The sequence below is a fragment of the Nomascus leucogenys genome, chromosome 24 (genome assembly GCF_006542625.1).
Source record: "Nomascus leucogenys isolate Asia chromosome 24, Asia_NLE_v1, whole genome shotgun sequence".
Lineage (NCBI taxonomy): Eukaryota > Metazoa > Chordata > Mammalia > Primates > Hylobatidae > Nomascus > Nomascus leucogenys.
The window spans coordinates 28217223-28233505 of record NC_044404.1 but is presented as its reverse complement, the minus strand read 5'-3'; the positions used below and the strand labels follow the sequence as shown (position 1 = coordinate 28233505).

General features: G+C 42.1%; 1 protein-coding gene across 5 annotated transcripts in view; it reads right to left on the bottom strand.

Moving 5' to 3' along the window:
• PHACTR4 (phosphatase and actin regulator 4) overlaps positions 1–16283 on the bottom strand; it is a 131473-nt gene that overhangs the window by 58067 nt on the left and 57123 nt on the right. The window contains exon 1 of one of the 5 annotated variants that reach the window (XM_030805269.1): positions 10656–10936. The exons of the other annotated variants lie outside the window; for them this stretch is intronic. Within the exon in view, the coding sequence (XP_030661129.1) occupies positions 10656–10701 (46 nt within the window). The 5' untranslated portion in view covers positions 10702–10936. Of the gene's footprint in view, positions 1–10655; positions 10937–16283 lie in introns of those variants that run through there. 5 annotated transcript variants of the gene reach the window in all.

The following is a 16283-nucleotide window of genomic DNA, read 5'->3' as shown; positions in this document are numbered from 1 at the left end:
GGATTAAACAATATGCCCTAGGTCAAAGATAATGTTAATTTTAGAATTAGATTTACAACCAATTATTTATTTTATTATACATATATATTTTTATTTTTTGGATATGGGGTATGTTACCCAGGCTAGAGTGCAGTGGCTATTAACGGGTGCGATCATGGTACACTGCAGCCTCAAACTCCTGGTCTCAAGCAATCCTGCTGCTTCAGCCTCTCAAGTCACTGGGGTTCTAGGGGTGCACCACTGCAGCCGGCACAGCCAGTTTTTGTTGTTGTTGTTTTGTTTTGAGACAGTGTCTCACTCTTTCACCCAGCTTGGAATACAATGGCATGATCATAACTCACTGCAACCTTGGACTCCTGGGCTCAAGCAATCTTCCTGCCTCAGCCTCTGAGAAGCTAGAACTACAGGTGCAGACCACCTTATCTGGCTAATTTTTTGAGTAGAGATCAGGTTTCGCTATGTTGCCCAGGCTGGTCTCGAACTCCTGGCCTAAAGCAATCCTCCTGCCTCAGCCTCCCAAAGTGTGTGAGCTACCATGCCTTGTCCCCCAACCGCCCCCCCGCCACCCCGCTTTACTTGACTTAGTAATAAGTAACAAAGTTATTGGATCTGTATGAACTCTACATTTTACACCTTATCAGGTTTTGTTTTGTTTTGTTTTGTTTTGTTTTGTTTTTGAGACGGAGTCTCGCTCCGTCGCCCAGGCTTGGAGTGCAGTGGCACGATCTCGGCTCACTGCAAGCTCCACCTCCCGGGTTCACGCCATTCTCCTGCCTCAGCCTCCCACGTAGCTGGGACTACAGGCGCCCACCACCACGCCTAGCTAATTTTTTTTAAGTAGAGACGGGGTTTCACTGTGTTAGCCAGGATGGTCTCGATCTCCTGACCTCATGATCTGCCCGCCTCGGCCTCCCAAAGTGCTGGGATTATAGGAGTGAGCCACGGTGCGCGGCCACCTTATCAGGTTTTCTTTTCTTTTCTTTTCTTTTTTTTGGAAACAAAGTCTTGCTCTGTCACCCAGGCTGGAGTGCAATGGTGTGATCACCTGAGGTCAGGAGTTCCAGCCAGCCTGGCCAACCGTGATCTGTCCGCTTTGACCTCCCAAAGTGCTAGGATTACAGGCATGAGCCACCGTGCCCAGCCTATTTGTCCAAAATTTTAATGTATGATTTTATTCAACAAGGTATATATACTTCACTGTGAAGAAGTACCAAATATCTTCATAATATAATGGTTTAGTCTGTTTTTAAGCCCACCTAGCTGGAAACAGATTTGCTATAAACAACCTTTTCACAGTATCAGAACATTGTAAATGTAGAACATTCATTTATGGTATTTACACTACTGTACTTACTCATTTTTGCCTTCTAAAAGAGGATTATTATTGGCTTTAAAGAACTGTTTCAGAAAACTTCGGCAAAATTACAGAAAGTAAACCTGCCACTAATGAACAAAGCAGGCTTTGTCTAGAGAAGGCCCACAACTTCCTGTGGAATTACTGCATAGATCTGACCCTTGGGAATTAGGAAGAACTCGGTAAAGCAGTCAGGAGAAGATAGTCAGGTGGAAGGTCTCTCTCTGAACTTGCAGGTACAGTTCTGTCTGAGATTCTACCTCTGGAAAAATATAGTTTTCTGCCCATGATTGTATCAAGAAGTGAAGCTGCTTTACCAATGGCAACTTAATGTGCACAATCTTCTGATAAAAAATTCCAGGTTAAGGATATGTTTTTATAGTGAAGGGCCAGAATATAAGCTATTTGCTCATGGAAAAAAAACTTCAAACTTTCCAAAGTTTACTTGCAAGTAGAAAGAGGAAATACATAGCCAGGCATGGTGGTGGGCACCTGTAATGCCAGCTACTTGGGAGGCTGAGGCAGGAGAACCGCCTGAATCCAGGAGGCAGAGGTTGTAGTAAGCTGAGACCGTGCCACTGCACTCCAGCCTGGGCGACAGAGTGAGACTGTCTCAAAAAAAGAAAGAAAAAAGAAAAAGGAAATACCTGTGTAGGTTGTGATAATAGTCTATTAGTCCATTCTTGCGTCGCTATAAAGAATTACCTGAGGCCAGGTACGGTGGCTTACACCTGTAATCCCAGCACTTTGGGGGGCCAAGGCAGGAGGATCATCTGAGGTCAGGAGTTCGAGAACAGCCTGGCCAATATGGCGAAACCCCATCTCTACTAAAAACACAAAAAGTAGCCAGGATTGGTGGTGCGTGCCTGTAGTCCCAGCTACTCAGGAGGCTGAGGCAGGAGAATTACTTGAACCCAGGAGGCAGAGGTTGCAGTGAGCTGAGATTGTACCACAGGACTCCAGCCTGGGCAACAAAGTGAGACTCTATCTAAATAAATAAATAAATAAATAAATAGAAACACCTGAGACTGGGTAATTTATAAAGAAAAGAGGTTTAATTGGCTCATGTTTCTGCAGTCTGTACGGGAAGAATGATGCTAGTATCTGCCTGGCTTCAGGGGAAGCTGCAGGAACTTACAATCATGGTGGAAGATGAAGGGGGAGTAGATAAGTCACATGGCCCAGAACAGGAGCAAGAGAGCAAGGAGGCAGGTGCCACACACTTTTTTTTTTTTTGAGATGGAGCCTCACTCTGTTGTCCAGGCTGGAGTACAGTGCCGCAATCTTGGCTCACGACAACCTCCGCCTCCAGGGTTTGAGGGATTCTCCTGCCTCAGCCTCCCGAGTAGCTGGGACTACAGGCACACGCCACCATGCCCGGCTAATTTTTGTATTTTTAGTAGAGACCGGGTTTCACCATGTTGGCCAGGCTGGTCTTGAACTCTCGACGTCATGATCCACCTGCCTCGGCCTCCCAAAGTGCTGGGATTACAGGCATGAGCCACCGCGCCCAGCCTCCACACACTTTTAAATGACCAGATCTCATGAAAACTTACTGTCGTGAGGACAGTACTAAGTGGATGGTGTTAAACCATTCGTGAGAAATCCACCCCAATCACCTCCCACCAGGTCCCACTTCCAACATTGGGGATTACAATTCAACATGAGATCTGGTTGGGGACCTAGATCTAAACCTTATCAATAGCCTATTTAGAAAATCCACTGGAGCAGAGAGAGGGATCAGTAAGTTTTGGTCGGTAGAGTCCAAATTTGATAATAACAGAGCATCCTTTAAGGAGTTTATGACAGATCCCTATATTGCCACCTCCTCCTGAACACTGGATTACATGAGAAAAGTATGCCTGCTTCTTCTTTCTTAAAAAAAAAAGCATTTACTGTTAGATAAACAGCAGACAGGTATGAGAAATGTCTTTATAATTCTGATAACCAAATACTACTAAGCCTTTTCTCCAAAATCTCATGAAGTACTTTATTTTATTTTATTTTATTTTTTTGAGATGGAGTCTTGCTCTATAGCCCAGGCTGGAGTACAGTGGTGCGATCTCGGCTCACTGCAAGCTCTGCCTCCCGGGTTCAGGCCATTCTTCTGCCTCAGCCTCCTGAGTAGCTGGGACTACAGGCGCCCGCCACCACGCCCGGCTCATTTTTTGTACTTTTAGTAGAAACAGGGTTTCACTGTGTTAGCCAGGATGGTCTCGATCTCCTGACCTCATGATCCGCCTGCCTCGGCCTCCCAAAGTGCTAGGATTACAGGCGTGAGCCACCGCGCCCGGCCGAAGTACTTTATTTTAAATTAACCTATCTATTATTTACTCCTGTTTTATTGTTGTTATGTAGCTATGTTAAATTTTATTCATCCCACAATCTCCTTAGGATTTTGTCTCTAAGTGATAATATATTTCTTTTCCTTTCTTTTTTGTTTTTCAAACACAGTCTCGCTCTGTTGGCCAGGCTGCAGTGCAGTGACATGATCATGGCTCACTGCAGCCTCAACCTCCTGGGCTCAAGTGATCCTCCCATCTCAGCCTCCTGAATACCTGGGACTACAGGTGTGCACCACCACGCCTGGCTAATTTTTACATTTTTTTTGTAGAGATGGGGGATGACATATTTCCAAATCACATTCCCCAAAACTACTTCCAGTATCATAAGGGTGAGAACCCCATAACTCCAAGTTCCAGAGAAAATAAATCAAATGGTTATGGAAAAGGAATGTAGGAAAGAGAACATACAGTATCTTTTATAGCAATATATTATTATGCAAAAGAAAAGTGGGGGAAAAAGTTAATTAGTGAATTAGGGTAAATGAAGGGGCAAAAAGGAAAAAAAAAAGAGGTGAAATGGAAAGACAGAGAAGGAAAGCTCAAACCAAATGGTTGGAAAGAATTTATTAAAAATCTTTGGTCCTTCTAATTAGAATTAGGAAGGGCTAGGTGCAGTGACTCATGCTTGTAATTGTAGCACTTTGGGAGGCCGAAGTGGGAGGATCGCGTGAGCCCAGGAGTTCAAGACTAGCCTGGGAGACACAGCGAGACTGTCTTAAAAAAGAGTAATTAAATATGGCCAGGTGAGGTGGCTCACGCCTGTAATCCCAGCACTTTGGGGGGCCGAGGCAGGTGGATTATGAGGTCAGGAGTTCAGGACCAGCCTGGCCAAGATGGTGAAACCCCGTCTCTACCTAAAATACAAAAATTAGCTGGGTGTGCTGGCAGGCGCCTGTAATCCCAGCTACTCAGGAGGCTGAGGCAGAGAACTGCTTGAACCCGGGAGGTGGAGGTTGCAGTGAGCTGAAATCATGCCACTGCACTCTGCCTGGGCAACAGAGCGAGACTCTGCCTCAAATAAATTAAATCAAATAATTAATTAAATAATATAAAAATGGGAGGCTGGGCGCAGTGGCTCATGCCTGTAATCCCAGCACTTTGGGATGCTGAGGCAAGTGGATCATGAGGTCAGGAGATCGAGACCATCCTGGCTAACATGGTGAAATCCCGTCTCTACTAAAAATACAAAAAAAAAAAAATTAGCCAGGCGCAGTGGAAGGCGCCTGTAGTCCCAGCTACTTGGGAGGCTGAGGCAGGAGAATGGCATGAACCTGGGAGGCGGAGCTTGCAATGAGCCGAGATCGCGCCACTGCACTCCAGCCTGGGTGACACAGTGAGACTCTGTCTCAAAAAATAATAATAATAAAAATAAAAAAATAAATAACATAAAAATGGGAAAGACCAAATGATCTGAAGAGACATTTCTCAAAAGAAGAAATAAAAATGCCCAAGTCGGCCAAGGGCCATGGCTTATGCCTGTAGTCCCAGTACTTTGGGAGGCTGAAGTGGGCGGATCACAAGGTCAGGAGATCGAGACCATCCTGGCCAACATGGTGAAACCCCGTCTCTATTAAAAATACAAAAATTAGCTGGGCATGGTGGCACATGCCTGTAATCCCAGCTACTCAGGAGGCTGGGGCAGGAGAATAGCCTGAACCAGGGAGTCGGAGGTTGCAGTGAGCCGAGACTGCTCACGCCACTGCACTCCAGCCTGGCGACAGAGCAAGACTCTGTCTCAAAAAAAAAAAAAAAAAAAAAAAAAAAAAAAAAAGCCAAATATATTTTTTTAAATGCTCAACATATCATCAGGTGAATGCAAATCAAAACCATAATGAGGTATCATCTCACCCCAGTTAGGAGGCTATTATCAAAAAGACAAAAAGTAGCCAGTGCTGGTGAGCGTACAGAGTAAAGGGAACACTATACACTGTCGGTGGGAATGTAAACTAGTATAGCCACTATGGGGAACAGTATGGAGGGTCCAGCAATACCATTACTGGGAATATATCCAAAGGAAAGGAAATCATTATACTGAAGAGATATCTGCACTTCCATGTTTACTGTAGTACTACTCAACAACAGCCAAGATATGGAATCAACCTAGGTGTTCAACAACAGATGAATGGATAAAGAAAATGTGGTATATATACAAAATGGAATACTATTTAGCCATAAAAAAGAATGAACCAGGTATACTAGCTCACAACTGTAATCCCAGTACTTTGGGAGGCTGAGGCAGGAGGATCACTTGAGTCCAGGTCCAGGAGTTTGAGACCAGTCAGGGAAACAGAGTGAGACCTGGTTTCCTCAAAAAATAAAAAAACTAGCCAGGTGTGGTGGCATGTGCCTGTAGTCCCAGCTACTTAGGAGGCTGAGGCAAGAGGATCGCTTGAACCTAGGAGGCTGAAGCTGCAGTGAGCTGTGACTGTGTCACTGTACTCCAGCCTGGGTGACAGAGTGGGATTCTGTCTCAAGAAAAAAAAAAGAATTAGCTGGGTGTGGCGGCGTGCACCCGTAGTCCCAGCTACTCAGGAGGCTGAGGCAGGAGAATTGCTTGAACTTGGGAGGTGGAGGTTACAGTGAGCCAAGATTGCGCCACTGCACTCCAGCCTGGGCGACAGAGTGAGACTCTGTCTCAAAAAAAGAAAGAAAGAAAGAAAAAGAATGAAATCCTGTCATTCTCAGCAACATGGATGGAACCAAGGACATTATTTTAAGTGCAATAAGCTAGGAACAAGAAGTTAAACACCACATGTTCTCACTCATATATAGAAGCTAAAAAAAAGTTGATCTCACAGGAGTAAAAAGTACAACAGAGGCTACTAGAGGCTGGGAGAGTTAATGGGAAGGGAGGGATAGGGAAAGATTTGTTAAAAGAATACAAAATTACAGCTAGATAAGAGGAAAAAGTTCTAGTGTTCTATGCCACTGCAGAATGACTACAGTTAACAATAATATGTAGTTTCAAATAGCTGAGGAGGATTTCAGCCTTCCCAATACAAATAAATAATACACGTTGGAGATGATGAATATGCTAATTACCCTAATCTAATCACATCATACATATTGAAATATCCACTATGTAGCCCATGAACAAGTACAATTATTTTCAATTAAAAAAAAAAATTTGCCAGGCGCAGTGGCTCACACTTGTAATCCCAGCACTTTGGGAAGCCAAGGCAGGCGGATCACTTGAGGTCAGGAGTTTGAGAGCAATCTGGCCAACATGGCGAAAACCCATCTCTACAAAAATACAAAAATTAGCCAGGCTTAGTGGTGGGCACCTGTAGTCCCAGCTATTCGGGAGGATGAGACAGGAGAATCACTTGAACCTGGGAGGCAGAAGTTGCAGTGAGTCGAGATCACACCACTGCACTCCAACCTGGGTGACAGTGAGACTGCATCTCAAAAATAAGTAAATAAATACACAAACAAACAAATAAAAACTTTTTTTTTTTTTTTTTTGAGACAGAGTCTCGCTCTGTCGCCAGGCTGGAGTGCAGTGGCGCGATCTCGGCTCACCGCATCCTCCGCCTCCCTGTTTCAAGCGATTCTCCTGTCTCAGCCTCCTGAGTAGCTGGAACTACAGGCACACGCTACCATGCCCAGCTAATTTTTGTATTTTTAGTAGAGACAGGGTTTCACCATGTTGGCCAGGATGGTCTCAGTCTCCTGACCTCGTGATTCACCCGCCTCGGCCTCCCAAAGTGCTGGGATTACAGGCATGAGACACTGCACCCAGCCAAAAAAAATACGTTTTAAAAATAAAAAGTAAATTGAAAAAATTCTTTGGTCTTGTGCCTAATTTAAGGATATGTGATAATTAGCTAGTTGTTTTAATATGACACATAGTAAAGAATTTTGGTGAGCAAAAAAACAGTTTTTATGTTCATTAAGAACTACAAAGTAAGATTTGAAAGTTTGTGTTTCTTTTTCTGGAGATAGCGTCTCCCTCTGAAACCCAGGCTGGAGTGCAGAGGTACAATCATGAGTCACTGCAGCCTCAACCTACCAGGCTCAAGCGATCCTCCCATCTAAGCTTCCCAAGTAGCTAGGACTACAGATGAGTACCATCACAGTGGCTAAATTTTTATTTTTGTAGAAACGGTGTCACCCTATGTTGCCCAGGCTGGTCCCAAACTCCTGGACTCAAGTGATCCTCCTGTGTCAGCCTCCCAAACTGCTGGGATTCTAGGCACGAATCAATGCACTCTGCCCTGATTGCAATGTTTTATCTAGATAAATCTACATGCTTCTCCTACGAACGTATTTTATTTAAGGATAATTTTTTTCAATGAACTGATGAGAACTTATTTCCTTGAATGGATACCACAGCATAGATTCCTAACGTACATTCAAATACTCAGTTCACCAGTTGTTAGAAAGATCCTACGGTAGAAACTCTGGTTGGATATAGTTATAACATCTCATAAATTTGCATATAAGTCCTCACGCAAAGGTTATTTATTTGAAAGCAGACTCTTGGCCGGGCGCGGTGGCTCATGCTTGTAATCCCAGCACTTTGGGAGGCCGAGGCGAGCGGATCACGAGGTCAGGAGATCGAGACCACGGTGAAACTCCGTCTCTACTAAAAATACAAAAAAAATTAGCCGGGCGTGGTGGCGGGCGCCTGTAGTCCCAGCTACTCGGAGAGGCTGAGGCCGGAGAATGGCGTGAACCCGGGAGGCGGAGCTTGCAGTGAGCCGAGATCGCGCCACCGCACTCCAGCCTGGGTGACAGAGCGAGACTCCGTCTCAAAAAAAAAAAAAAAAAAAAAAAAAAAAAAAAAAAAAAAAAAATAATAATAATAATAATAATAAATAAAAAAAAATAAAAATAAAAAAAGAAAGCAGACTCTTTGGTTAATAGCTCTGGCCTTCCATTACAAGTCAAGGGAATCAATTAACTTAAAAAAAGGAGTGGGTCCTTTTTTTAACTGCAGGACTGGTGGCTCACACCTGTAATCCTAGCACTTTGGGAGCCCAAGGTGGGAGGATCAATTGAGGCTAGAGTTCGAGACCAGCCTGGTCAACACAGTGAGACCCCGTTTTCACACACAAATTTTTTTTTTTTTTTTTTTTTTGAGACAGAGTCTCGCTGTCGCCCAGGCTGGAGTGCAATGGCGCGATCTCGGCTCACTGCAGGCTCCGCCCCCCCGGGGTTCACGCCATTCTCCTGCCTCAGCCCCCCGAGTAGCTGGGACTACAGGCACCTGCCACCTCGAACGGCTAATTTTTTTGTATTTTTAGTAGAGACGGGGTTTCACTGTGTTAGCCAGGATGGTCTCGATCTCCTGACCTCGTGATCTGCCTGCCTCAGCCTCCCAAAGTGCTGGGATTACAGGCACGAGCCACTGCGCCTGGCCTCAGATGAACTTTTTAATACATATATAGATGTTAGATGGACATTCTTCTTAAATACCACCACTCACCACTAAATTTTACTTGCTTTACAATTTACTGTTTGTCAAAGCCCTTTCATTTCCATCTCATAGATAAATGCCTAGCATTGAGTCCTTACTACACTTGCTAACAAACAACTAATGTATGGCGTAGAAACCACAGGAGAATTTACAGCCCAAAAGTGAGTTACTTATCAAATATAGGAGAGTGTTTAATTCTGGAAACAAAGAAGCAAAATGTCATCAGAAGGGAATGCAGAAGAGAAGGATAGGGTGAGGTTTATCTTTATGTTCTAAATTTCATCTGTTAGGCTGGGTAGTGGCCCCAGATGATTCTTTATATTTTTCTTTATACCTTTTTCTATTTATGAAACATTTCATTTTTTTAAGTGAGTTAATGAATTGATAAAGACACAGCCCTAGTGATCAAGGTAAAGTGAGTCAAGTCCTGACTTCGGTTCTGAAAATCTGTTGCTGAATGACTCACTTTGTGATCCATGTGCCTCAGTTTCAGTAATACATGAAAAATACTGCTGAAGATATTTCATCTAGGAAGTTCTCAGGTGAAAATACTACCTTTAGAAACAAAATTTCATTATATTATGAAACATTTGGGAGTGTTACCTGTGTTTCCACACTTTATGCTTTTTTTTAAAGTCACCAACATTTTTTGTTTCTGAAAAACAAAAAACAAAAAACGCAGCATAGGACTGAACATGTTTTCTGCTGCTCCATAAATCAAAGTGAAGGTATAAATCTTTCTTAAATATTATAATGTCCAGAAATGATTCACAGGCTTTCCCTAGTTTTGCTTATATTTAAGCAACCATTTAATGAACATCTGCTTAAAACTGTTTTTCCCAATTTATGATTGTCATCTTATATAAAACCCTACAAGATTAGGAAAATGAGCTTGCAGTGACAAGTGACTACCATTTCACGTAGATTTGAAACTCTGAGCTATACTCACCATCAGCTTGGTCTCTAGCTATCCCTTAGACAGTAACATTTCAAATGTAAAGTACCAACTTCAGAAAAGTTTATATCAAAGTGTTCACTTAAGAGAAACGGAAACACTAGCGCAATGGAAAATGCCTGAGACTTATTAGGAAAATGTATAACCAAGTCTAAAAACTTAATTCTTAAAAGTGGTTCTGTCTATAGAAGTCAACAGTTCTATTTTCCAAGTTTTGCAAAATACTAACAAAATATCTCTGAATTCTAAATAAGTTTCTGTAGCATTTATCTTTAGTAATGGCAAGAAATTAACAGATAATTCCTTAGCAATATAATATAAAAAACTTCAAAGAGATCAAGTAAAACAAAACTGTGAGTGATAAATTAATAAACTGAATTTTTTTAAGTTTTAAAAAACAATTTTTTTAAGTTTCTTGCCATGGTCTGCATGACTTCATTCATTCTTCACAAACATAAACATTTCAAAGTTGGGATCATCAACATTCTCGTGTTTAACTTCACATAAATACTCAAGTTCATCTGTAAATCTGCCTTGCTTCTGTCAAGATTTTCTGTTTCTCTGCCTTCTATTACTCACCAACTGCATCTGGATTTACCGGTCTGGAGACATCAGCTTGCCCCATGATTATATTGTCTGATGTATCTCACGACAACAAACTGTCCCGGACAAAAGCAAACTTTTCATAAAAGACAAATCCACATAAAGAGGGGACATGCGATCCTCTTTCAGTGTCACTGCCAAACATCAGGAAATGGCATAAGGTCAGTTCATCTGCTGAAGTTTCTGTTTCCCATACAGCCTGAGCACTTGCAGTTCTTACAAAACTGTCTTCACACTGGCACTCTTCACCCAGGAATGCCTGTCATTCCAGAATGCACACTGTGTAGAGCTGAAGTGCAGGAAGGGGAGGAGACTGCCAACCACATTCTAGCTGCTGACTGGCATAGCCCAAAAGTCCACACCCCCTGTTCCTGACTTTTGAGCTTGGCTGCAACGCTCCAGGCTCTGAGTCACAGAAGAAAGGGAGCCTGCTCAAGAGTACACCAAAGAATTTACAAATTTAATCACACAAAAACACGAGGATGGTTATGAGTAAAAGGCTAATAGGAGCAGTAGTCCATTCAAAGGTATGTTTTAGACACAGGTTTACCTCAAAAGTATCAGATTTCACTGTGTTATGGACTGAATGTTTGTGTCCCCTTACAATTTCTATATGGAAATTCTAACAACCAGTGTGATGGTGATAGGAAATGGGCTCTTTGGGAGATAATTAGGTCATTGAGGGTTTTAAAGCCCTCACTAATAGGATTAGTACCTTATCAAAAGGACGCAGAGAGCTCTCTCTTTCCATCATGTGAGGCTACGCAAGAAGACAACTGTCTGGAAACCAGGAAGAAGGTCCTCACAGATACCCAATCTCCTGGCACCTTGACCTTGGACTTCCCAGTATCCAGAACTGTTAGAAATAAATGTCTGTGGCTGGGCCTGGTGACTCATGCCTGTAATCCTAGCACTTTGGGAGGCCAAGGCTAAAGGATTACTTAAGCCCAAGAGCTCGAGATCAGCGTGGGTAACATAATGAGACTCTGTCTCTATAAAAAATTTAAAAATTAGCCAGGCATGGTGGCATGTGCCAGTAGTCCCAGCGACTCGAGGGAGGGGAGGTGAGGTGGGAGGATTGCTTGAGCGCAGGAGGTGAGTTGTGACCTGTGATTATACCACTGCACTCCAGCCTAGACAACAATGTAAGACCCCGTCTCAAAAATGAATAAATAAAAATAAAAGAAAGAAAGAAATGTTTGTGGTTTAAGCCCCCCAGTCTATAGTATTCTGTTATAATGACCTGAACAGACTAAGACATGCTGCTTATTCTAAAATTTTATTTCCTACCTGTAGGTGGGCATGCCTAAAGCAAGGTGAGATCTATGTACTGGGAATTAATAACATTAGAAACAATATTTTAGGATTGGATATACCTTTTCTGAGAATACAAACAAATATTTCTGAAAATCTGCTTACTAAAACAATAAACTTGAGCCTGGCAGAGACATAACCAAAAAAGAGAATTTCAGACCAATATCCTTGATGAACATTGATGCAAAAATCCTCAATAAAATACTGGCAAACCGAATCCAGCAGCACATCAAAAAGCTTATCCACTATAATCAAGTGGGCTTCATCCCTGGGATGCAAGGCTGGTTCAACATACGCAAATAAATCCAGCATATAAACAGAACCAAAGACAAAAACCACATGATTATCTCAATAGATGCAGAAAAGGCCTTTGACAAAATTCAACAACCCTTCATGCTAAAAACTCTCAATAAATTAGGTATTGATGGGACGTATCTCAAAATAATAAGAGCTATCTACGACAAACCCACAGCCAATATCATACTGAATGGGCAAAAACTGGAAGCATTACCTCTGAAAACTGGCACAAGACAGGGATGCCCTCTCTCACCACTCCTATTCAACATAGTGCTGGAAGTTCTGGCCAGAGCAATCAGGCAGGAGAAGGAAATAAAGGGTATTCAATTAGGAAAAGAGGAAGTCAAACTGTCCCTGTTTGCAGATGACATGATTGTATATCTAGAAAACCCCATTGTCTCAGCCCAAAATCTCCTTAAGCTGATTAGCAACTTCAGCCAAGTCTCAGGATAAACTTGAAATAAATATTTGGAAGGCATTATATAATAGTCTCTTCCTAGTAAAACTCAGTAATTTCCATATGATCTTGGGGAATAAAAAATTACAAAGAGTAGCCCTACATGCTGGGCATAATACATGGAAATATCAGCTAATCACATGCAGCAAATGAATGTCCAATTTGCACATTGATTTTTCCTTTTTTTATCCATAACTAACTTACATACAGCCAAGTACATAAATATTAAGGATACAGCTTGATAAATTTTTATTTAGTATACTAACACTAAATTTTCTAAATGTAAAAAAGACACATAACACAACCTTAACATAACCTCCACATAACCTGGATTATTCCACTAACATCTGAAGGTAAAAGAGGAAGCTAACAATTCTGAGTAATATATTAAGGAGTTTTACACTTGTTACTGCATTTAATCATCACTACAACTAACCATGCATTGTGAGGTATATTTATTTACCTTATTTTCAGATAAGAAAACTCGGGCTAATAAAGTCAAATCCTGTGTCTTACATCACCAAGCTAGTAAGTACCAAAGCCCTAATATTCCTTCAATAAAAGACAGCTACCACTGGGTGGAGTGGCGTGCACCTGTAGTCTCAGCTACTCAGGAGGCTGAGGTGGGAGGATCACTTGACCCCAAGAGTTTGAGTCCAGCCTCGGCAACACAGTGAGCCCTGTCTCTAAAAAATAAAAATAAAATAATTTTTTTAAAAAAGACAGCTACCAAAAAATGGGAGTTTTTCATTTAAATCTTTATTCTCCAAACCGAGATCCCAGAAAGATTTCTAGCATCTGAACTTTCCCATATTTAGCTTGTCCTTGGTACATTCTCTTCTCTATTATCTTAGCCCCATTATCTGCTTTTGATAGAGAAAAAACAGCAAAGGTAATAAATAAGAAAACCTCAATGCTAAGGCATCAGTAAGGGAAAAAAGTACAGAAACATTCAGACCACATTAAATTGTTAATATTGGTAGTAATTAGAAAAACATTATGATGTTGACCATTAAAACAGGAAAGAAAGTAAAAGGAAAAATGCACTGAAAGCACAGTTCAATTTAATAATGCCCAATACTTTGGAACCTAGGCACTTACACTTATTAGCCTAAAAGCAGACCATGAGCAAAAGCAGTTTCCACTATTGTCAAATGGGACTGCGAAAGGTGGCAACGCATTGCTTCGCACTCAGGAGGTGCTCAACCTACTGTAATTAACAACATCGTTATCACCATCATCATCATCATGGAACTAACACAGTATATTGCCTAAGAGCATGAGCTTTGGAGTCAGACTGAAATTTTAATTCCAGCTCTACCACTTATTAAGTGTTAACACTAGACAAGTTACTTCACCTCTCTAAGTCTCAGTTTTCTAGTATTATAAAAGTATACAACAATTACTAGTACAAGGCTGGATGTGGTGGCTCACGCCTATAATCCCAGCACTTTAGGAGGCCAAGGCAGGCAGATCACCTGAGGTCAGGAGTTTGAGACCAGCCTGGCCAATATGGTGAAACCCTGGCTCTACTAAAAATACAAAAATTAGCTGGGAGTGGTGGCACATGCCTGTAATCCCAGATACTCAGGAGGCTGAGGCATGAGAATCGCTTGAACTCAGGAGGCAGAGGTTGCAGTGAGCCACGATCATACCACTGCACTCCAGCCTGGGCAACAGAGTGAGACCCTGTCTCAAAGGAAAAAAAAAATTATTAGTACAGGGAATTTGTAAGGATTAAATGACATGTACAGAAATAAAGTGCTTTGTAATGTTCCTGGTACCTGAAAACCTCTCAATAAATGCAAATCAAGAAAGCAGAGGCCGGGTCAAGAGTATGACTCCAGAAAGCAAGTTGGAAGAAGCAGGCCAGAGAGAAAGTCTGAACACAACCAGTTGGTGTACAGAAATATTAAGCAAATGGAAGGACCCAGATAAAAGCATTACCTTGAATATTTGGGTAAGTTCAAACCGGGCACATTGAACATACACACACACACACAGCCCAGAAACAGTACCTTCTAATCTAATTTATGTAGACACGACCATACAAGAGTATAACAAGATAGATTTATGGATCCAGGTATAGCTGCAAAAACCATCTGCCAAACTTAAAGGCCAAAATAAAAACCATCTGCCAAATGTAAAAGGCCAGGCACAGTGGCTCATTCCTGTAATCTCGGCATTTGGAGAGGCGAAGGTAGGAGGATCCCTCGAGCCTAGGAGTTTGAGACCAGCCTGGGCAATATAGTAAGGCCCTGTCTCTAATAAATAAAATAAAATAAAAGCCAAATCTTGGCATGGCTCACTGCTGATTCTACGATATTGTGAGAGAATGAAAGGGGCTGGGCACAGTGGCTCATGCCTGTAATCCCAGCACTTTGGGAGGCCGAGGCGGGCAGATCATGAGGTCAGGAGATCGAGACCATCCTGGCTAAAATGGTGAAACCCTGTCTCTACTAAAAATACAAAAAAAAATTAGTCTGGTGTGTTGGCGGGTGCCTGTAGTCCCAGCTACTCAGGAGGCTGAGGCAGGAGAATGGCGTGAACCTGGGCGGCGGAGCTTGCAGTGAGCCGATATCACGCCACTGCACTCCAGCCTGGGCGACAGTGCGAGACTCCATCTCAAAAAAAAAGAAGAATCGGAAAGAGTCAGCCATAGGAGGGATGACAGAAGTGAGAAAAAGGTACAAGCATCAAGGGATAATACAGGAGAAGTAAAGAGCTAATCATAACTATGGTTTTTCTGGACACACCACCAAAAAAAAGTTTTTTTCTCTGACCTCAGGACAAAGCTAGACAGACTTACACCTACCAATATATGTTTGCATAGTGCCTAAGTTCTCATGCTCTGTTATAAAGTACACCAGCCTGAACTGCAGTAATCTTCAGACTTCTCGATTAAGCTAGAAACTCCTTGTGGGCAGGGCCCATGATGTATTTATCCCACTTGATGTACAGTATACATGCACCGAGTATTATTAATCTTGAGTATAAGGAAAGAAACAGCATTCTTTAATTTCAAGCTTTTCTCAGAGATTCTATTCTACCATAGACTATTTTACCCTGGTAGAATCTTCATCCACTATATTCATCCAAGGTAGACTATTCACCCACTCTTCTACCATGGATAGAATAGTCCGTCATCTCTACATTTCTTCTGACCTCCAACAGTGGAACTTTTCTCACAGAGGCCAGAATAAACATCGAGACCACAGACTATTCTATCATTCCACACAATCCTGGGAACTGCTGTGAAACTCTTACTTTTGTGGGGAAAAAAATGGTATGTTCATGTGGTTTTTGAGAACATACTGCTTTGCAAATAGTAAGAAAGGAGATAGATTTGTCATATGAACCTTCACATACTCCCTCACTTAATTAAAACTGTGAGGCTCAAGATCCTTAGTAGGAAGTGTTTGTACTTCATGTGAACTAGCCTGAAAAACAGGCTGAAAGCAACAGAAGGTTAAAGTTAAGGCAGGGCCACTGGAATCACCAGATACTCATGCCACTTACCACAAATAATACTGGTT